This window comes from Phyllobates terribilis, unplaced genomic scaffold (assembly GCF_046119375.1).
Source record: "Phyllobates terribilis strain yellow unplaced genomic scaffold, ASM4611937v1 Scaffold_4__5_contigs__length_816908805, whole genome shotgun sequence".
Lineage (NCBI taxonomy): Eukaryota > Metazoa > Chordata > Amphibia > Anura > Dendrobatidae > Phyllobates > Phyllobates terribilis.
In genome coordinates, this window is record NW_027362764.1 from 530833245 (window position 1) to 530851742 (window position 18498).

The 18498-nt window shown below is 43.0% G+C and overlaps 1 protein-coding gene across 4 annotated transcripts in view; it reads right to left on the reverse strand.

The window, feature by feature from the left end:
* ZNF236 (zinc finger protein 236) overlaps positions 1-18498 on the reverse strand; it is a 183580-nt gene that overhangs the window by 17856 nt on the left and 147226 nt on the right. For 3 of the 4 annotated variants that reach the window (XM_073678924.1, XM_073678925.1, XM_073678923.1), the window contains exons 29-31: positions 10219-10347; positions 6511-6705; positions 5529-5658 (exon numbers count right to left, since the gene is read on the reverse strand). In XM_073678924.1, coding sequence (XP_073535025.1) covers positions 5529-5658; positions 6511-6705; positions 10219-10347 — 454 coding nt within the window. The remainder of the gene's footprint in view (positions 1-5528; positions 5659-6510; positions 6706-10218; positions 10348-18498) is intronic. The other variant, XM_073678926.1, reaches the window with a different exon arrangement.

Genomic DNA, 18498 nt, shown 5'->3' on the forward strand with positions numbered 1-18498 from the left:
TTTCCACCAAAATCTGGAAAAAAAATTATTTCCAAATCAGACAATGTGATTTTCAGGATTTGTTTTCTCATTTTCTCTCTCATAGTTGAGGTCTACCTATGATGTCAATTACAGGCCTCTCTCATCTTTAAGTGGGAGAACTTGCACAATTGGTGGCTGACTAAAGACTTTTTTTCCCCACTGTATAGGTTATAGGTCGTGAAGGGGTTAAGGATAATGCCCCTAAAGATTCCTAGTGCTGGGCAGCAAGCCAACAGTAAGCACAACCCCTGTAACTCTGCCTCAATCTCTCCTACTCCTCCACCAGCATCACACAAAGCATCAGCACAATCTCCTACATAGGACACTGACGGGGAATAGAAGTAATGCACCAAGCACTAGAATAGCAGCTCTGGCAATAAAGATTTTCCCCATGTGGAATAGACAGTCAGACTGACAGAGAGATGGGATAGGATCATAGAATGTTAGAGTTGGAGGGGACCTCCAGGGTCTTCGTGTCCAAGCCCCTGCTCCATGCAGCATTCACTAAACCATCTCAGACAGATGTTAAAACACAAAAACACAATGAGTATAGCCACATGTAGAAGGGTTTTCATCAAGGACCATCTTGATATATAAAATACCCATAATATCAAAATTGTGTGCTATATGGACAAAAATAAATGGCAGACCATTCAAAGAAAGCACAACAAACAAGAGAACCACCGAACGTCGGGTCCAAATATCAGTATGACAATGATTGGGATACATAAAACACTTTTATTAAAGTACTGGTTACAGTGACGCTACAAGCATAAGAATGCCCACATGCAAATACAAAAATTAGACGTATGAATCATGATAAAAGGATCAACAGAAAATGAACATATGAACAATGTTATAATAAGGTATGTAGAAACCAAGGTACTACCAACAGGTACAAAAATGGTAGTATGCCGTGCCCATTTGGTACACCTATATAATACTTCAATAATTTTATGTATAAAAATATAAATAATTAGATCAATCAAATACAACACTGATGAGTAAAAAATGGTGTATTATTAGGCACCGCATACAAGTCTGTGATCAATGGTAGTATAACAATGCCTAGCCCCTACAGTGCACATGGTGTATAATTGCTGATGCGTGATGTCCTCATGACAGAGGAACAGGAGGGGATGAGGGGGGTGAGGGAGGGGGATGGGATGGGTGGGAGAGGGAAGGAAATACCTAGTGATCAAAGTGAATGGTGTGGAGGGCTAATCACGGAGGAAGGCAGTGCTGGTTAGCATACCTGATGGAACGATCCTGTATCTGAATGCAGGGCAACCCCGATGCGCGTTTCGGACGGGGAGTCCTTCGTCAGGGGGTAGTGTTCCTTAGAACCGGAGAGGTTTAAAAAGGGGTGTATGGCCAATCAAATGGAAAACTAGTGAAGGCGGTAAGTGACCGGCCGCAAAAATGAAACCGGAAGCCTAGCGGTGTATAGGCCGGAAGAGGAGGGTACCTAGAGTGATGGAGATGCTGGCAATGCATACTGGCCGATGCAAGATGGTCAGGCAAGAGGATCGCGCATGCGCCGTCAGGAGGGACAGGAAACTGCGCACGTCCGCGTCATATGACTGGTGACGTCGGGAACGTGACCAGAGTCACCTGACACATGGAGACACAGAGCCAGCAGATGACATGAGCACAGACGGCGCATGCGCACATGACCGACCAAAATGCATAGGGGCACCAAGTAGACCCATATAAAACGGGAACAATTGTATGTTTGATGGTTAATACTATTGAGTGGAGACATGCCTGGTACGTGATGCAGACATGTGGATACACAAATGGTGGGATGAGTGTTGATAACGTGCAAATATGCTAAAGTGCAAATGTGCTAGGTCATATGTAATATGTATGATAATGATACATACACATATAATAGATAATATGCAAATATAAATAGATTATATATATATATATATATATATATATATATATATATATATATATATATATATATATATATATATATATATATAAATATAAAGATAATAAAATGATGATGAAATAGCATGAGGAGAAGGAAAATGCAAATAAAGTGATAATATGCATGTGAATGTGAAATGTCATATTTTGAAGTGACACGGCGTGACTCGCGAGAAAAGAGGGGGTGGGGAAGAGAGGGGGACAGGAAAGGGAGGAAAAAGGAGGAAACCAAATTAAATGTGATGTATAAAAGAGTGACAAAGTCATAGGAAGACACACAATGGTATAGTGTGACAAATAGTGCATAATTGAATGAATCTACTATATAAATCGGCTTATCCAGTCTGTCCAGGAAATCCCGCGTCGCTGATTGGTCCGGCCGCGGCCAATCAGCGACGCGGGACTTCAGAACAAGATGGCGGCCGTTAGCGGCTCATCTGCCGCACGGAAGTCAGCGGCGATGCAGCCGGGAGATGACCGGCGCTGCAGAAGTACCCCGACCGGCGGCCTAGGCGGCGCCGCTCCCTGGTTCTCCCTTCACACTTGCCGTCGGGAGATCAGCGGCCCTAGCCGCTGATCTCCCGACAGTAGCCGCATGGAAGTCAGCGGTGATGCAGCCGGGAGATGACCGGCGCTAGCTGGTCATCTCCCGGCTGCTCGCAGCGGAAGTACCCGCACAGGCAGCGCCGCTCTCAGGTCCTCACTAACACGGTTCGCTGATTGGTCACGGTTCGCTGATTGGCGCGAAATTTAAAACACTGCTGTCCTGATTGGTCTCGGCCGCCACCAATCAGCAACGAGCGCAGTCCGGCCGCGAATTGGTGCCGGATTTGAAACACGCTTCGCTGATTGGTCGCGGTCGGGCCGGTGCGACCAATCAGCGATATTGGCGCAAAATTTAAAACACCGCTTCTCTGAATGGTCGTGGCCGGCCGCGACCAATCAGCGACTGGCGCAGCCCGGCCGCGAATTGGCGCCGGATTTGAAACACGCAGGCCACCGACGGGAGATCAGCGGCAACGCAGCCGGGAGATGACCGGTGCTAGCTGGTCATCTCCCGGCTGCTCGCAGCAGAAGTACCCCGACCGGCGGCCTTGCTCCCCGGTCCTCCCTTCACACTTGCCGCGTGGTCAGCGATGTTGTCACAAGCAGTATTTACAACATGACGTAATTACAAAACTCATTAGGGGCCTTGGGGGGATACATTGGGGGGTTAATTTAAAATAGTGCACAACCCATTTAAACACTGCTTCGCTGATTAGTCGCACCCGGTCGGCCGCATACATATTCTAGAATACCCGATGCGTTAGAATCAGGCCACCATCTAGTAAATAAATAAATCAATACATAGTGGAGTGGAAGAGAAAGAGGGGGGGGGAAGAAAGGAAAGAAAAAAGGGGGAAGAAAAAGGGGGAGGGGGAAGAAAAAGGGGGGGGGAGGGGAAAAGGGGGGGTGAGAATCAAGAAAAAAAAGACTTTTGTGAAAGGACTAATTGCACAAACATGACAAATATATGGTGTGATACATAGTTAAATGTACACACAGGTTCTCAGACAGATGTCTGTCCAGCCTCTGTTTGAAGACTTGTATTGATAGATAGATAAATAGAGATAGATTGGATTCATTGATAGACGAATATGAATGTGTTCACATAATAGAGAGTACACAGAAAAGTAGTATGTGGGCACATGTATATACACTCTGCTGTATACATACAGATAGAAGGGAGTGCCGTGTAAGCAGCAGCAACATGCACAGAAACAGTAAGAGCTCTGCTTAATGCCCACAGCAAGCCCCACCCACACAGGGAGCCCCACCCACACAGGGAGCCCCACCCACAAAGCAAGCCCCGCCCACACAGGAGCACCACCCATAAAGCAAGCCCCGCCCATCCATTAGTTTTCAGAACCAGGAAGTGAGAGAGAATCCGAGGTGACATCACGGTAAGCAGGAGATTCTCAGTCAGAGATCGTGTGACCAGAAGAACAGCTCAGGTTAGGAGGACTTTGAGTATTTAGCACAGTGCTCATCTATGGCAGTCAGTGCACATGAAGTGGACTTGTAGAGAAGTGGCTAACCCTTTTTAATTTTCAACATATTTTTTAGGTGTGTGGCAAAAAAATAAAACACATTACACAGGAAAAAAAAGTGGAACCATTTGGAGAACATACAAGCTCTACAAAAGCGCAGTTAGAACCACTGAGCCACCACACTGGCTAACATGCAGTTATGTCAACCAGGTATTCAGTGGTTTTTTTGGTATTGATAACAAAGACATTTTCTAATTAAATGTAATTTATTTTTTTCTCAGTCTTTCAGCAGAACGAACGATTAAAGGTTTTAAAGGATAAAAACGACTTTCTTGAAGTGAAGGTGGCCCCACACAGATATCTAGCTCTCTGATCCAGCTATTTATCTTGAGAGCTTTAGTTTCAGTGCTATCAAACAATATTCTCCCACACAGCTTAATAGAGGCTATTTAAGGTCATCTCAAAATATATTTCTCATCTTTCTCTGAAATGATTATATGGTGGTTTTACATCAGAGGCAATACTACAGTGAGTAAAAGTATCCTGAATTACGCAGCAATACAAGAAGAAGATCTCCAGGGTCATCATAAAAAACCCTTGATACATAACTCTAACAATTGGCTCTTATATAAATGTAACAATTGGCTGCCACAATAATAAAATGTTATATATACTGTACATGATATGGCCAAAACCATAGGAATTTACATGGCGTCAGCCTGATCTCTCCTGGGAAGACCACCCTTCATTTTTCGATCAAGATTTGTGGGAATTTATGTTATTTGGCAAAATGATGCTGTAAGGGAACATAAAAAGCGCAAAAAGGGTCTTATCCAAGTAGGCAGAATTGGTGACTCAAGCACTATAGGGCATCTGATATCAGTTGTTGCAGCATCCACGGTAAAACAACGTGCCAAAATACCAGGAAAGCAGATTTACTCTGCGTTGCCGAATTTACAGTCAAGGATCCAGGGACCAAGAATTGTTAAAAGTGGTTTAATATCAACTCGTTTCAAAGTCAGACTCCTTCTTGAGGACCACCACATATACCTACAAATGGCCAATGGTACATGTGGTCACCCTGAAGAAGTCAGCTGACTTCGAAACATGTTGACATTAAACCACTTTTAACAATTCTTGGTCCCTGGATCCTTGACTGGAAATTCAGCAACGCAGAGTAAATTAGTTTCCAGGCATCCTGGCATTTAGCCAAAGAAGAAGCATTTGTGAGGTCAGGCAGTGAAGAGATGGGTTGCTTCTCAGTCTGCAACCTAGTTCATCACAAAAGGTGCTCAAAAGGAGTAAAGGTGAGGGCTACCCAAGTTTCTCCATAACAAAGCATACAAAACGATAATGGCTAAAGGGTAATATTATCTTTCATTGAAATACCCAACCTTAATTATTGAGAGTTGCGCTCACATACTTTTGGCCATACATTATAAGGCTTCCTACTGATTCTGCTAATCTATAATGATGAGGTTTAACAGTACAAATGACATCTGTAGTCTCTATTACTTGTCCCGTACTATATCGTACCTGTATGAATGCGACTGTGTCTTTCAAGCTGACTTGGTTTAGCAAAAGCCTTATCACAGATATCACACCGAAATAATTTTGGAATCTGGGAACTTCGCGACGGTCCAGGCTGATGTGTCTGTATGTGATCCTGTTGAGTAAGGTAAAGACAAATTATAGTGGTGCACAAAGGATATCACTAGGGTTAATTATTAATATTCTTATATACCGTACTTTATTGTTTTTTAAAGTGCTGAGTCAATACACACATTAGAGATAACAGGAGCTCCTATAACACTAAAAGGGAAAATAAAACTATAGATTTCGATTAGAAGTGTAACTATCACTACATAAAAGTTTTTATATATGACAGGAGTTGCACAGTGCTGCTGATCAGTGGGGGTCCAGATTCTGAGACCCCAACCGATCAGTCAAACTACTGCTCTGAAGTCTGCAGCTCCTCCATGAAAGCAGTTGTCTAAGGGCTGAATAGTAAGTCTATGGCTCCATTCGCAGGTCTGAAAGTGAATGTCTACAGACTCAGACTTGCTATTCAGCCCCTACACAGTTTGGTGAGCACAGTTCATGCAGGAGGAGTGGACTTCAGAGCAGTAGTTTGACTGATTGGTGAGGTCTCAGGACCAAGACCCAGACCCCCACTGATCAGCAATACTTGTTAAAGGATAGGTGATAAGTGAATGATCACTGGGAATCTTACTGTTCGGACCCCCCACTTTGGTGAACAGGTGTCACAAAGTCCACTATGTGAATGGAGTGGTGGTGCGCTTGCTTGTTTACTGTGCCATTCACTTCTATAGGGCTGATAAAACGACTACTTCTATTAGTATTATGCAAGTGTACAGAGTGGTCGGCATTCATGTTTTGGGACTCCCATTATCGGGAATAGAGTGTCCCAGAAGGTGAACCCCCAGTGGTCTTACATTTTTTTTTCATATCTAACTCAAGTTTTGTTTCATTTGATTTCCATAAGATGGAGACTCACTTTTAAATGAGATGCCCTCTTGAAAGCTTTATTGCATAGGTGGCACACGTGAATCCGTTCTTTCCCGTGAGTGTCTTTGTTGTGCTCTGCCAATGTGGCAGCAGAGGGAAAGTAAAGGTTGCATTCAAAACACTGATGAATCCTATCTTGCTTTTCTGCATCACTGTTCTGGTCTATGTGAGCGTCATCTGTAACCTATGAAATAAAGGTTCTCAGTGACTAAGCTCTAGATACAAAAAAAAAAAAAGCTCTGGTATTATATATGTAAAAAAATTCCTAAATATTCAGTAAAAAAAAGCAAGGTAGTATCTGTGGAGCAAGGGTTTATGATGATATAATTAAGTCAGCTCAGACTAATCGAATTAGTTTTATTGGCTGGCGGAAAAATGGGACATTTTCAATGTTTATAGGTCCTTATTGTTTAGTGATCTATCAAAGAAGAACATATATATGCCGAAATGCACATGAATCGTGCGCACCTGCTCATCCACACCAGCTTAGGCGCGGTGTTTTTACTTGTACCATAGACACGTTTCCGCACATACCCATCATAACCTATGGGCATGCGCATATGCCAGTGTTTGCACACGAACTGTGTGTCCATGTGACCCACACGTAGACATGTCCGTTTTTTTTGGGCAGCACGAATGACAAGGGCCAATAAAAGTCTATGGGTCAGTGTAAACACGTACGGCACACGGATGACATCCATGTGCCGTCCAAGTGACATGTACTGGAATAGAATGCATGCTAAACATGGGCAAAGATAGAGATAGATATGGGGTAAAGATATGATAGATAAATAGATATCTGTGAGATGAATAATTTGTGCCTTGAATGTGTAGCTTACTGTACATGTATTAATCTAGTAAATGAAAAAAAATGACGTGGGGTCCCCCCCTATTTTTGGTAACCAGCAAAGGTAAAGCAAACAGCTGTGAGCTGATATTATCAGGCTGGGAAGGTCCCTGGTTATTGTGCCCTTCCCAGGCGGCAGCCACCCCAGAAGTGAGGCATCACATGAGATGCGGCAATTCCGGTGCTTTGCTTTGGCTCTTCCTGATGCCCTGGTGCGTTGGCAATCAGGGTAATGGTAGTTGGGGTTGATGTCAGCTGTGAATTGTCAAAAAACACTGCTACCATCAAGCCCTGGTGTTAGTAATGGAGAGGTGTCTATCAGACACCCCCATCACTAACCAAGAAAAAAAAAAAAAAAGAATAACGCACACAAAAATTATTTAAATAAACACTTTTTTTTCAAAAAAGTAGTAAACTAGGGAATGTTTATTCAAATTAAGTATTTTTTTGTGTCTGAAAGACACCTCTCCATTACTAACACCAGGGATTAATGTAAGCTGTGTTTTTGGACACTTCACAGCGGAGATCAACTTTTGGGGTGGCTGTGGGCTGGTGTTTTTAGACTGTAAGAACCCAATAACCAGGGACCTTCCAGCCTGATAATATCAGCTCATAGCGGTCGGCTTTAAATTTTATGGTTACTAGAGATGGGTGAACTCGAGCTGTAAAGTTCGGGATTCGTACCGGACACCTAGTGTCAAGGTGCTGAAATCCAAACACGGACTTCTCATGGAAGGCCATTTTGTGTTTGGAGTTCCGGGACAACTGTGTTGCGTAGAGAGAGAGATAGGGAGAATGAGAGAGAGCCCCCTGCCCTTACGATGACCATTTTAGAGCATCAAAGTTCGGGTTTCCACTGAGTTCTACAATTTTCAGGCAGATTTCTGGTACCAGAACAAAAACTTTGGTCGATCCTGATGAACCCGAACACCCACGCGTCCGCTCATCCCTACTTTCATTTATTTATTTACCAGGTTAACCACTTTCCGACGTGGTGCGTAATAGTACGCATCATGTCTTCACCCCCTGTTCAGTGCGGGCTACGGCGCTGAGCCCGCACTAAACCGGGCACATGTCAGCTGATTTATACAGCTGACATGTGTCCGCAACAGCTGCGGGTGGAATCGAGATTCACCTGTGGCTGTTAAGTAGTTAAATGCAGATGTCAATCTCTGACAGCAACATTTAACTCGCGCAAACCGGATGCGTCACTTACCCAGCCCATCGGTGACCCCGTCACATGATCGCGGGTCACCGATGGGTTGGCATGACAACCCGGGGTCGGCAGCAGACCATTGTGGTTGTCATGGCAAGATTGCTATGAGCGCCACCCACTGGTCGGCGCTCATAGCAAGTGAGCATTTCTGCTACATACAGGCGATCTGATCATCGCCTGTGTGTAACAGAGACAATCAGATAATTGCAGCTTCAAGTCTCCATGGAGACTATTGAAGCCTGCAGAAAGTGGAAAAAAATGTTTTTAAAAATAATAAAAAAATAAAAGAAATATAAAAGCTTAAATCACCCTCCTTTAACCCCATTCAAAATAAAACAATAAAAAAAACACACATACACATATTTGGTATCGCCGCTTTCAGAATCCCCGATCTATCAATATAAAAAAAGAATTAATCCGATCGGTAAACGGCGTAACGAGAAAAAAATTCCAAACGCCAGAATTGTGTTTTTTCGATCGCCACAACATTGCAATAAAATGAAATAACGGGTGATCAAAACATTGTATCCACCCCAAAATGGTATCAATAAAAACGTCAGCTCGTAGCGTAAAAAATAAGCCCTCACCTGGCCCCAGATCCCGAAAAATGGAGACCTCGTAAATAAAAAAGAACCTATACATCTTTGGTATCTACAAACTCGTAATGACCTGGAGAACAATAATGACAGGTCAGTTTTAGCATTCAGTGAACGCGGTAAAAAAAAAAACAGAACTGTGGAATTGCACTTTTTTTGCAATTTCACCGCACTTGGAATTTTTTTCCCGTTTTCTAGTACACGATATGGTAAAACGACTTTTGTCATTCAAAAGTACAACTCGTCTCGCAAAAAATAAGCCCTCACACGGCCATATTGACCGAAAAATAAAAAAAGTTATGGCTGTGGGAAGAAGGGGAGCAAAAAACAAAACCGCAAAAACGGAAAATGCTCCGGTCAAGAAGGGGTTAATATATGTACAGTAAGCTACAAATGCAAGGCTCAAATTATATATGTGATGGCTATCTATTATCTGTTTATCTATCTCTATAATTTGCACATCTTTAACATGTAAAAATCAGTAATTTCTATTCTGCATTCTATTCCGGTACGTGTCACACGGACAGCACACACATACGGCCAACAGAAAACAACTCAAATAGGAAAAACGGACCGCCTCAGGCATATGTTTTTTTTCATGTGAAGGGGGCCTTAGAGTGAGTCTGTCAGCACAAAATGACCAAGACTTCCTTCAAGGCCACATTCACATGTTCAGTATTTGGTCAGTATTTTGCATCCGCATTTGTAAGCTAAAACCAGGAGTGGGTGATAAATACAGAAGTGGTGACGTGTTTCTATTAGACTTTTCCTCTGTTCCACTCCTGGTTTTGGCTTCCAAATACTGATGTAAGAAACTGACCAAATACTGAACGTGTGAACATGGCCTAAATGTAAGGCTACATATTATGTATGTACCTCTAGGGAGAAACGCATACAGGTTTAGTTTCTGAATCTATGATATTATGCCTAGATAATTATTACGTTGTTTTTTTTCCCATAAATTTTACCCTTTTCTCCTTTTTTTTAAACAATAACAACTAATTACTTCTGGTTTAGATAGACAATAGGAGGTAATACCTGGTAATTGAGGTCACCGGTGTTGCTGGAGGGCTGTGCTGTATGACTGACCAAAATCACCTGTTGGGCGCTACCTCCACTTTGTCCGGATAAGCTGGCATCAGACAGAATACCAGGGAACTGCTGACTCTGGTGGGAAATAAGCAAATGAAAATACAAAAATTGGAAAATATGAGCGTTACAGACTATTACAGGTGAATTCCAAAGCTGTTAAGAAATACCACTATCAGAATATTTTCATAATTTCTTTTTTACTGGACAGCAATGCAATAGTTTTTATTACATAGATGATCTGGCACCTAAAATGTATTTTCTAACTATCTAACCTTACACCCTAACAACTTTTGTAATTTTCTAGATTACACAATACCCTACACATGTCCCTATCTAGCTAATCCCAACATGTGTTTGTTTTCCACTGTTCTTCCTGTGACATTTCTTTTGAGAGGTGTCTCAGGAGGCTGGGGCTGCACTCACTCTCCGCATCGTCCATTGCCCCTCTTGGAGTGGGATGTCATTAAGGGTCAGCGCTGCAGTTACTCACTAGTTTCTTGCATCATCGCCCCCTCTAACGACGTCCTGGATCCTGGGTGATGGATTCTGGGAGAGATGAGAGTGCAGCACCAGCACTTTGCTTCTATGTCCACTGCTGCTGTAGCTTCTGTGAAATAAGGGTGCTGAGACAGAAGCAGTGAGTGACACTAGCGCCACCCCATAGCTTCTGGCACTGGCCTCAAACGAATCGTCATCAGGGGGTGGCGCTAGTGTCACTCACGGTTTCCATCACCGCCCTCAAATTAATTTTCATCAGGGGGCAGATATACAAGCATTGAGTGACACCAGCATCCCCCCTGATGACAATTTGCTTGAGGGCGGTGCTAGAAGCTGTGGGGAGGCACTGGTGTCACTTACTGCTTCCATTTCCATCCCTGAAGATGTCTTCTTTCAGTTAGAAGCCATGGAGGTGGCAGAGATAGGAGCAGAGTGCTGGTGCTGCACTCACCTCTCCCACACTGTCCATCATCCACGATCCAGGACATCTTCAGAGAGGGAGATGATGCAAGAAACTAGTGAGTAACTGAGTGCCGCCTCCTGTGACGTCCTGTTCCAGGAGGGGTGATGGACGCTTTGGGGAGTGAATGCAGCTCCAGCCTCCTGTGACGTCAGGAAATACACTAAAAACAGATATAGGGATTAGCTAGATAAGGAAAAGTGTAGGGTATGGTGTAATAAAGCAAATTACAAAAGTCGTTAGGGTATAAGGATAAATATTTAAAAAATGGAGATGCGCTAAAAAGTAAATCCAAAACTAAAATGTAGAAATAATATCACCATTTCATATTGATATAAACCAATTGGATATATAGGTAAAGGTTCCAGAAAACGGTGTTTCCTAACTTTTTATAAGATGATCCTTTTGTTTGCTCCAAATGAACTTTCCAGCAGAGCACTATGTCCAATAGAAATCCTGGCAAATGTCCTGCAGAGCGTTGCACTCTGCTCTTGCACTATGTTCAATAGAAATCTAGGCAAATGTCCTGCAGAGCATTGCACTATGCTCTTGCACTATGTCCAATAGAAATTCTGGCAAATGTCCTGCAGAGTGTTGCACTATGCTCTAGCACTATGTTCAATAGAAATCTAGGCAAATGTCCTGCAGAGCGTTGCACTATGCTCTTGCACTATGTACAATAAAAATCCTGGTAAATGTCCTGCAGAGCATTGCACTATGTCCAATAGAAATCCTGGCAATTGTCTGCAGAGCGTTGCACTCTGCTCTTGCACTATGCTCAATAGAAATCTAGGCAAATGTCCTGCAGAGCGTTGCACTATGCTCTTGCACTATGTACAATAGAAATCCTGGTAAATGTTCTGCAGAGCATTGTACTTTGCTTGATGGAGATCCTGGCAAATGTCCCACAGAACGTTGCACTATGCTTAATAGAGATCCTGGCAAAATGCCCCAAAAAAATTAAATCCGCCCCGTTGCACTGGGTACTGGATTGTGTGTCCATGTCTCCCAATGTTTGGTGCACTCGTGGGGTGTATGTGTCCACAATCCACGTGATGGAGAAGGAGCTGAGCGATATGGATGTGGTGCCGGCCGGTCACAGTATATCGCGCAGTGATTCCAACAGGTTGCCGCCTTTGCAGGTAAGTTTCGGAGGGAGCACCTTTCTTACGCGTTTCAGCGGTTACGACCGCCTTCATCAGAGATGATCGAGCACAGTGCAATACTCTGCAGGACATTTGCCAGGATTTCTATTGAACATAATGCAAGAGCATAGTGCAAAAGTCTGCAGGACATTGGCCAGGATCTCTATTGAGCAAAGTGCAACGCTCTGCAGAACAGTTCATTTGGAGCAAACAAAAGGATCATCATATAAAAAGGTAGGAAACACAGTTTTCTGAAACCTTTACCTATATATCCAATTGGTTTATATGAATATGAAATACTGATATTATTTCTACTTATTTTTGGATTTACTTCTTAGCGCATCTCTAACTTTTTACATTGGATTTTTACTGGTTTCACTAGTTTGCACGTAGGCAAAGGTGCTCTTGAGTTTGCAGCTTGGAAGTCAACAACCACAGCGCTAGTGCAAAACCTTTTTTCTGTACATGGTTAATATTTCAAAAATACATTTTAGGTGCTGGACCACCCCTTTAAGGCACCACTGAAAATGTGCAATGCAATCATCACAATGCAACAAAGCATAACACAAAAGTATCATGGACAAAACGTTCGAAGGGCTTATAAGGATAATACACAGGAGTAGGAAACAGAAAATATTATTATAACTGATAGCCAGCACTGTATTAGAAGAACAGAAGCGGACATAACCTGATTAGTGTTTATGACAAGGTGAGTAGAAACCCGAACAGAGGAGTAGCTGTGGATAAAGTGTTTTTGACACTTACACAGTAATTGGATCGGAAACTGTCTCAAAGATCGCACCAGAGAGTTGTGGTTAATGACCTCCAGTCTGAATGGTCTCTAAACGGTTATATATGGTGCAATGCTGGGTCCGCTATTATCCAGCCTAGTTATTAATTATAAAGAAGAAGATGGGATTACCGTAATAGCCTTGTTTCTATTTTTGCAGATGGCGCTACACTATGTAGTATACTGCATATAGAGGTTCATAAGTTACAGGCTGATTTAGCAAAACTGGGGAATAAATCTAGGAGAGTCACTTGTATAAAAGGAACTGGATGAACTTCTACAGCAGTCCAAGGCATCATTCAGATATCCGTTTTCACAAACATGTTCTATCTGTGGTTTTCATGGATAGAACAAGTACCCATTATAGTCTTGACTGTTCACTTGTCCGTGCAAAACTCATGAAGACCTGCCAGTTTATCAGTATTATGGATAAAAAGTATCAATGCAAGTCTATGGGTCCGTGAAAATCACAGATGGCATTAGAGTGCAATCCATGTGCTGTCCATGATTAGCAATGCCATGTATAGGAGAAGCTTTGCAATTATTTATTTATCCAGAAGTGAAAATCACTGATGGTAAAAACGGACATACTGACCAAACACTGATGAAACACTGATGGTAAAAACTGACATGCTGAACAAACACTGCTGAAAATCGGATCCAGAACACTGATGACATTTGTACCATTTTTTTCTTACATGAAAAATCCCGAACATTTGAATGAAGTCCTAACAGCATGCAATGCCAATAAGTGTCTTCTATAGCCAGCAGAATATTGTTATATATTGAAAGAAGTATAAACTTGAGGGACAGGGATGCAATAACACCACGTTAATGCAACCTCATCTGGAATATGCAGTTGGTTCTGGGCACCAGGTGAGAGAATGGATGCCCTGGAGTTAGAAAAAGTTCAAAGAAGAGTCACCAAACTGATCAGGGTCATGGAGGATCTTAATTACGAGGAAAGTGTAAAAAGAATTAAATTAATTTAGACTTGAGAAAAGACATCTAAGGGGTGACATGGTTAACTTGTACAAGTGCATAAAGGGCTCATAGAAAAAAAGTATGACCATGTAAAACTCCCACAAAATACAAGCAGGCGCTTCCTCTGTCTGGGGAAAGAAAGGATTAATCTCCAGAGGAGTCAGGCCTTCTTCACCATAAGAACTATTAATCTGCTGAATAGTTTACCTCTGGAGATGGTCACAGTGGGGACCTGTGATAGTTTCAAAAAAGGCTTGGATGCTTTTTTAGAAGAATATAACATAAATATGTAAGTGTGTAACGTTCTTTTCTGAATGTTTGGCCTAGTAGACCGAGAATTGGTAGTAGGAGGGAAAGATTAGTTCTGTTGGGGCAGACTGGATCATGCGTAGTGGTTGTACATGTGCTCCTTCCATTTGTCTCTTCCCAACCCTCAGATGAACTTGATGGACATTGGACTTTACTCAAAAGTACTAACTGTGTAATATATAGTTATGCCATTCTTCAAGGGAACCTGACACATAGTGTTCAATCCTAGGGCAGCATGCATCAGACACGGGGTGTATGATCTCAGCCAGGTATCTGTGACTCTGAAACACTGCGGCTTTTCAGAGAAAGACTTACTTTAAAAAGCAGCTGGGGACCCACCTCTCTGACCAGTCTCTTGTGTGGCTCGGTGCCTGGCAGCTTCTCCTCGCCCACTGCTCTAGAGTGACAGGTCTCTGAGCGCAAGTATAGGGAGAGAGCGGTCACTCCAGGGCAGCAGGTGGAAAGAAGCCTGTACGAGTAGTCTCCTGTGTGGCTCGGTGCCTGGCAGCTTCTCCTCGCCCGCTGCTCTAGAGTGACAGGTCTCTGAGGGCAAGTATAGGGAGAGACCGGTCACTCCAGGGCAGCAGGTGGAAAGAAGCCTGTACGAGTAGTCTCCTGAGCGGCTTGGTCCATGGCAGCTTCTCCTCGCCCGCTGCTCTAGAGTGACAGGTCTCTGAGCGCAAGTATAGGGAGAGAGCGGTCACTCCAGGGCAGCAGGTGGAAAGAAGCCTGTACGAGTAGTCTCCTGTGTGGCTCGGTGCCTGGCAGCTTCTCCTCGCCCGCTGCTCTAGAGTGACAGGTCTCTGAGCCAAGTATAGGGAGAGAGCGGTCACTCCAGGGCAGCAGGTGAAAGAAGCCTGTACGAGTAGTCTCCTGTGTGGCTCGGTGCCTGGCAGCTTCTCCTCGCCCGCTGCTCTAGAGTGACAGGTCTCTGAGGGCAAGTATAGGGAGAGAGCGGTCACTCCAGGGCAGCAGGTGGAAAGAAGCCTGTACGAGTAGTCTCCTGTGTGGCTCGGTCCATGGCAGCTTCTCCTCGCCCGCTGCTCTAGAGTGACAGGTCTCTGAGGGCAAGTATAGGGAGAGACCGGTCACTCCAGGGCAGCAGGTGGAAAGAAGCCTGTACGAGTAGTCTCCTGTGTGGCTCGGTCCATGGCAGCTTCTCCTCGCCCGCTGCTCTAGAGTGACAGGTCTCTGAGGGCAAGTATAGGGAGAGAGCGGTCACTCCAGGGCAGCAGGTGGAAAGAAGCCTGTACGAGTAGTCTCCTGAGCGGCTCGGTCCATGGCGGCTATTAAACAATGTTTTTCTCTAAAATGCAGCTGCATTTAAGAGACAAACATACCTGACTGAGATCGTACAGCCAGTGACTGATGCATGCTGCTCGTGGATCGGGCAACAAGTATCAGCTGTCAGGTTCACTTTAATGTACAAAATGTAAATGTAATATTAAAGGCATACACATATTGTTAGGTCACTTGAACCTTGATCGTTATGTTTTGGGGGCATTGTTCTTCACACCACTATGGGGATACTGTTGGTGATGCCGTTATGGAGGCATTGTAGATGACTCTACTATGGTGGCTCTGATTGCATTGTTGTAGAGAACCTTTCATGTTCTATTTATGGGCACTATTGTATAGAGCTGGAAGAGTTGAGCAGGTTGATACATAGTTTTATAAGTAAAATAATTATTATAACTTATATTTCAATGTATTTAAATCGCTGCTCAGTCCAGTCCTACATAGTGAATAACATCTATCTCTGGAACCACAGTCATACAGTAAAGGCTGTCACTGGATACAACCACCCACCAGAATCCTAATATAGAAAGAATTGGAATTAAAATTAATAGAATAAAAATTAGATAGAAATCTTTCCCCACAAAAACTATTGGGTTAGCTCTTCCAGACGTATGCAGTAAGCCATGCAATGCTCCTCTGGGAATTTAACTATAAAAATTGCCTCTTCAGAAAGGAAGATGACAAAACTCTAGAGCCACCTATTGGAAGTAGCTATCCGAAAAATCAATATCATCCAATTAAAATGGCCTTGCCAAATGACTTTGTTTAAGAAGCCAAACCAAAAACTGCATAAAAATAAATAAATTCACTAGTGACTTTTGTTTATGCACCGGAGTCTTGATCTCTTAATAAAGAGAAATGTTCATACTTAAAATCACCACTTCTATGATAAGACTTTGGCCTATAATAAATTTATATAATCATTACGAACATTTAAAAGGGAAATATGTCATCACTTCAATAGTAACTAACACAACTGCAATTGTGATTTAGTATAGATACGGAAGTGAAATCCAAAATCTATCAGATGTAAGACAAATGTTGTAATGACCCCGGAGCTCACATATGGTGATGTTTTACTGGCTTTCATCATGGACTTTGATCTTACAGAGCAGATTATAGCCTTCAGTAAACTCAGAGCAGAAAGTCTGGTATGTATAAAACACACGTTGTTCCCCACATATTGCAACGTCGAATATAGATAAAAAGAGACTTCCAAACCAACCAATTACACTGTTCAACAAAATTTCTTGAATTCTTTGTAAATGAATTCAAATGAGGTTGTTGACATTTCTATGACCATAAGAGAACAGAATATTACCATATCGCTACACCATTAGCTCTAGTTTTAGCTTTAGTTTTTTTGGAGGGGCAATGAAATTAATGAAATACACAATTCATGGTTACAAGGTGAAATTTGCAAAAACCTTCCACACATTTATTGGGAATTTTTATGACAAACTATCATTACTTGGGCCTAAATACAAAATAAATAACTAAACTACATTTGTTGCAATTTCAAGTTGGGCGCTTTCTCTTGGCCTGCCATTGGTAATATACAGTGGTGGCCAAAAGTATTGGCACCCCTGCAATTCTGTCAGATAATACTCAGTTTCTTCCTGAAAATGATTGCAATCACAAATTCTTGGGTATTATTATCTTCATTTAATTTGCTTGCAAGGAAAAAACACAAAAGAGAATGAAGCAAAAATCAAATCATTGATCATTTCACACAAAACTCCAAAAATGGGCCAGACAAAAGTATTGGCACCCTCAGCCTAATACTTGGTTGCACAACCTTTAGCCAAAATAACTGCGAACAACCGCTTCCGGTAACCATCAATGAGTTTCTTACAATGCTCTGCTGGAATTGTAGACCATTCTTCTTTGGCAAACTGCTCCAGGTCCCTGATATTTGAAGGGTGCCTTCTCCAAACTGCCATTTTGAGATCTCTCCACAGGTGTTCTATGGGATTCAGGTCTGGACTCATTGCTGGCCACCTTAGAAGTCTCCAGTGCTTTCTCTCAAACCATTTTATAGTGCTTTTGGAAGTGTGTTTTGGGTCATTGTCCTGCTGGAAGACCCATGACCTCTGAGGGAGACCCAGCTTTCTCACACTGGGCCTTACATTATGCTGCAAAATTTGTTGGTAGTCTTCAGTCTTCATAATGCCATGCACACGGTCAAGCAGTCCAGTGCCAGAGGCAGCAAAGCAAGACCAAAACATCAGGGAACCTCCGCCATGTTTGACTGTAGGGACCGTGTTCTTTTCTTTGAATGCCTCTTTTTCTTTCCTGTACACTCTATGTTGATGCTTTTTCCCAAAAAGCTCTACTTTTGTCTCATCTGACCAGACAACATTCTTCCAAAACGTTTTAGGCTTTCTCAGGTAAGTTTTGGCAAACTCCAGCCTGGCTTTTTTTATGTCTCGGGGTAAGAAGTGGGGTCTTCCTGGGTATCCTACCATACAGTCCCTTTTCATTCAGACGCCAACGGATAGTACGGGTTGACACTGTTGTACCCTCGGACTGCAGGGCAGCTTGAACTTGTTTGGATGTTAGTCGTGGTCCTTTATCCACCATCCACACAATCTTGCGTTGAAATCTCTCCTCGATTTTTCTTTTCCGTCCACATCTAGGGAGGTTAGCCACAGTGCCATGGGCTTTAAACTTCTTGATGACACTGCGCACGGAAGACACAGGAACATTCAGGTCTTTGGAGATGGACTTGTAGCCTTGAG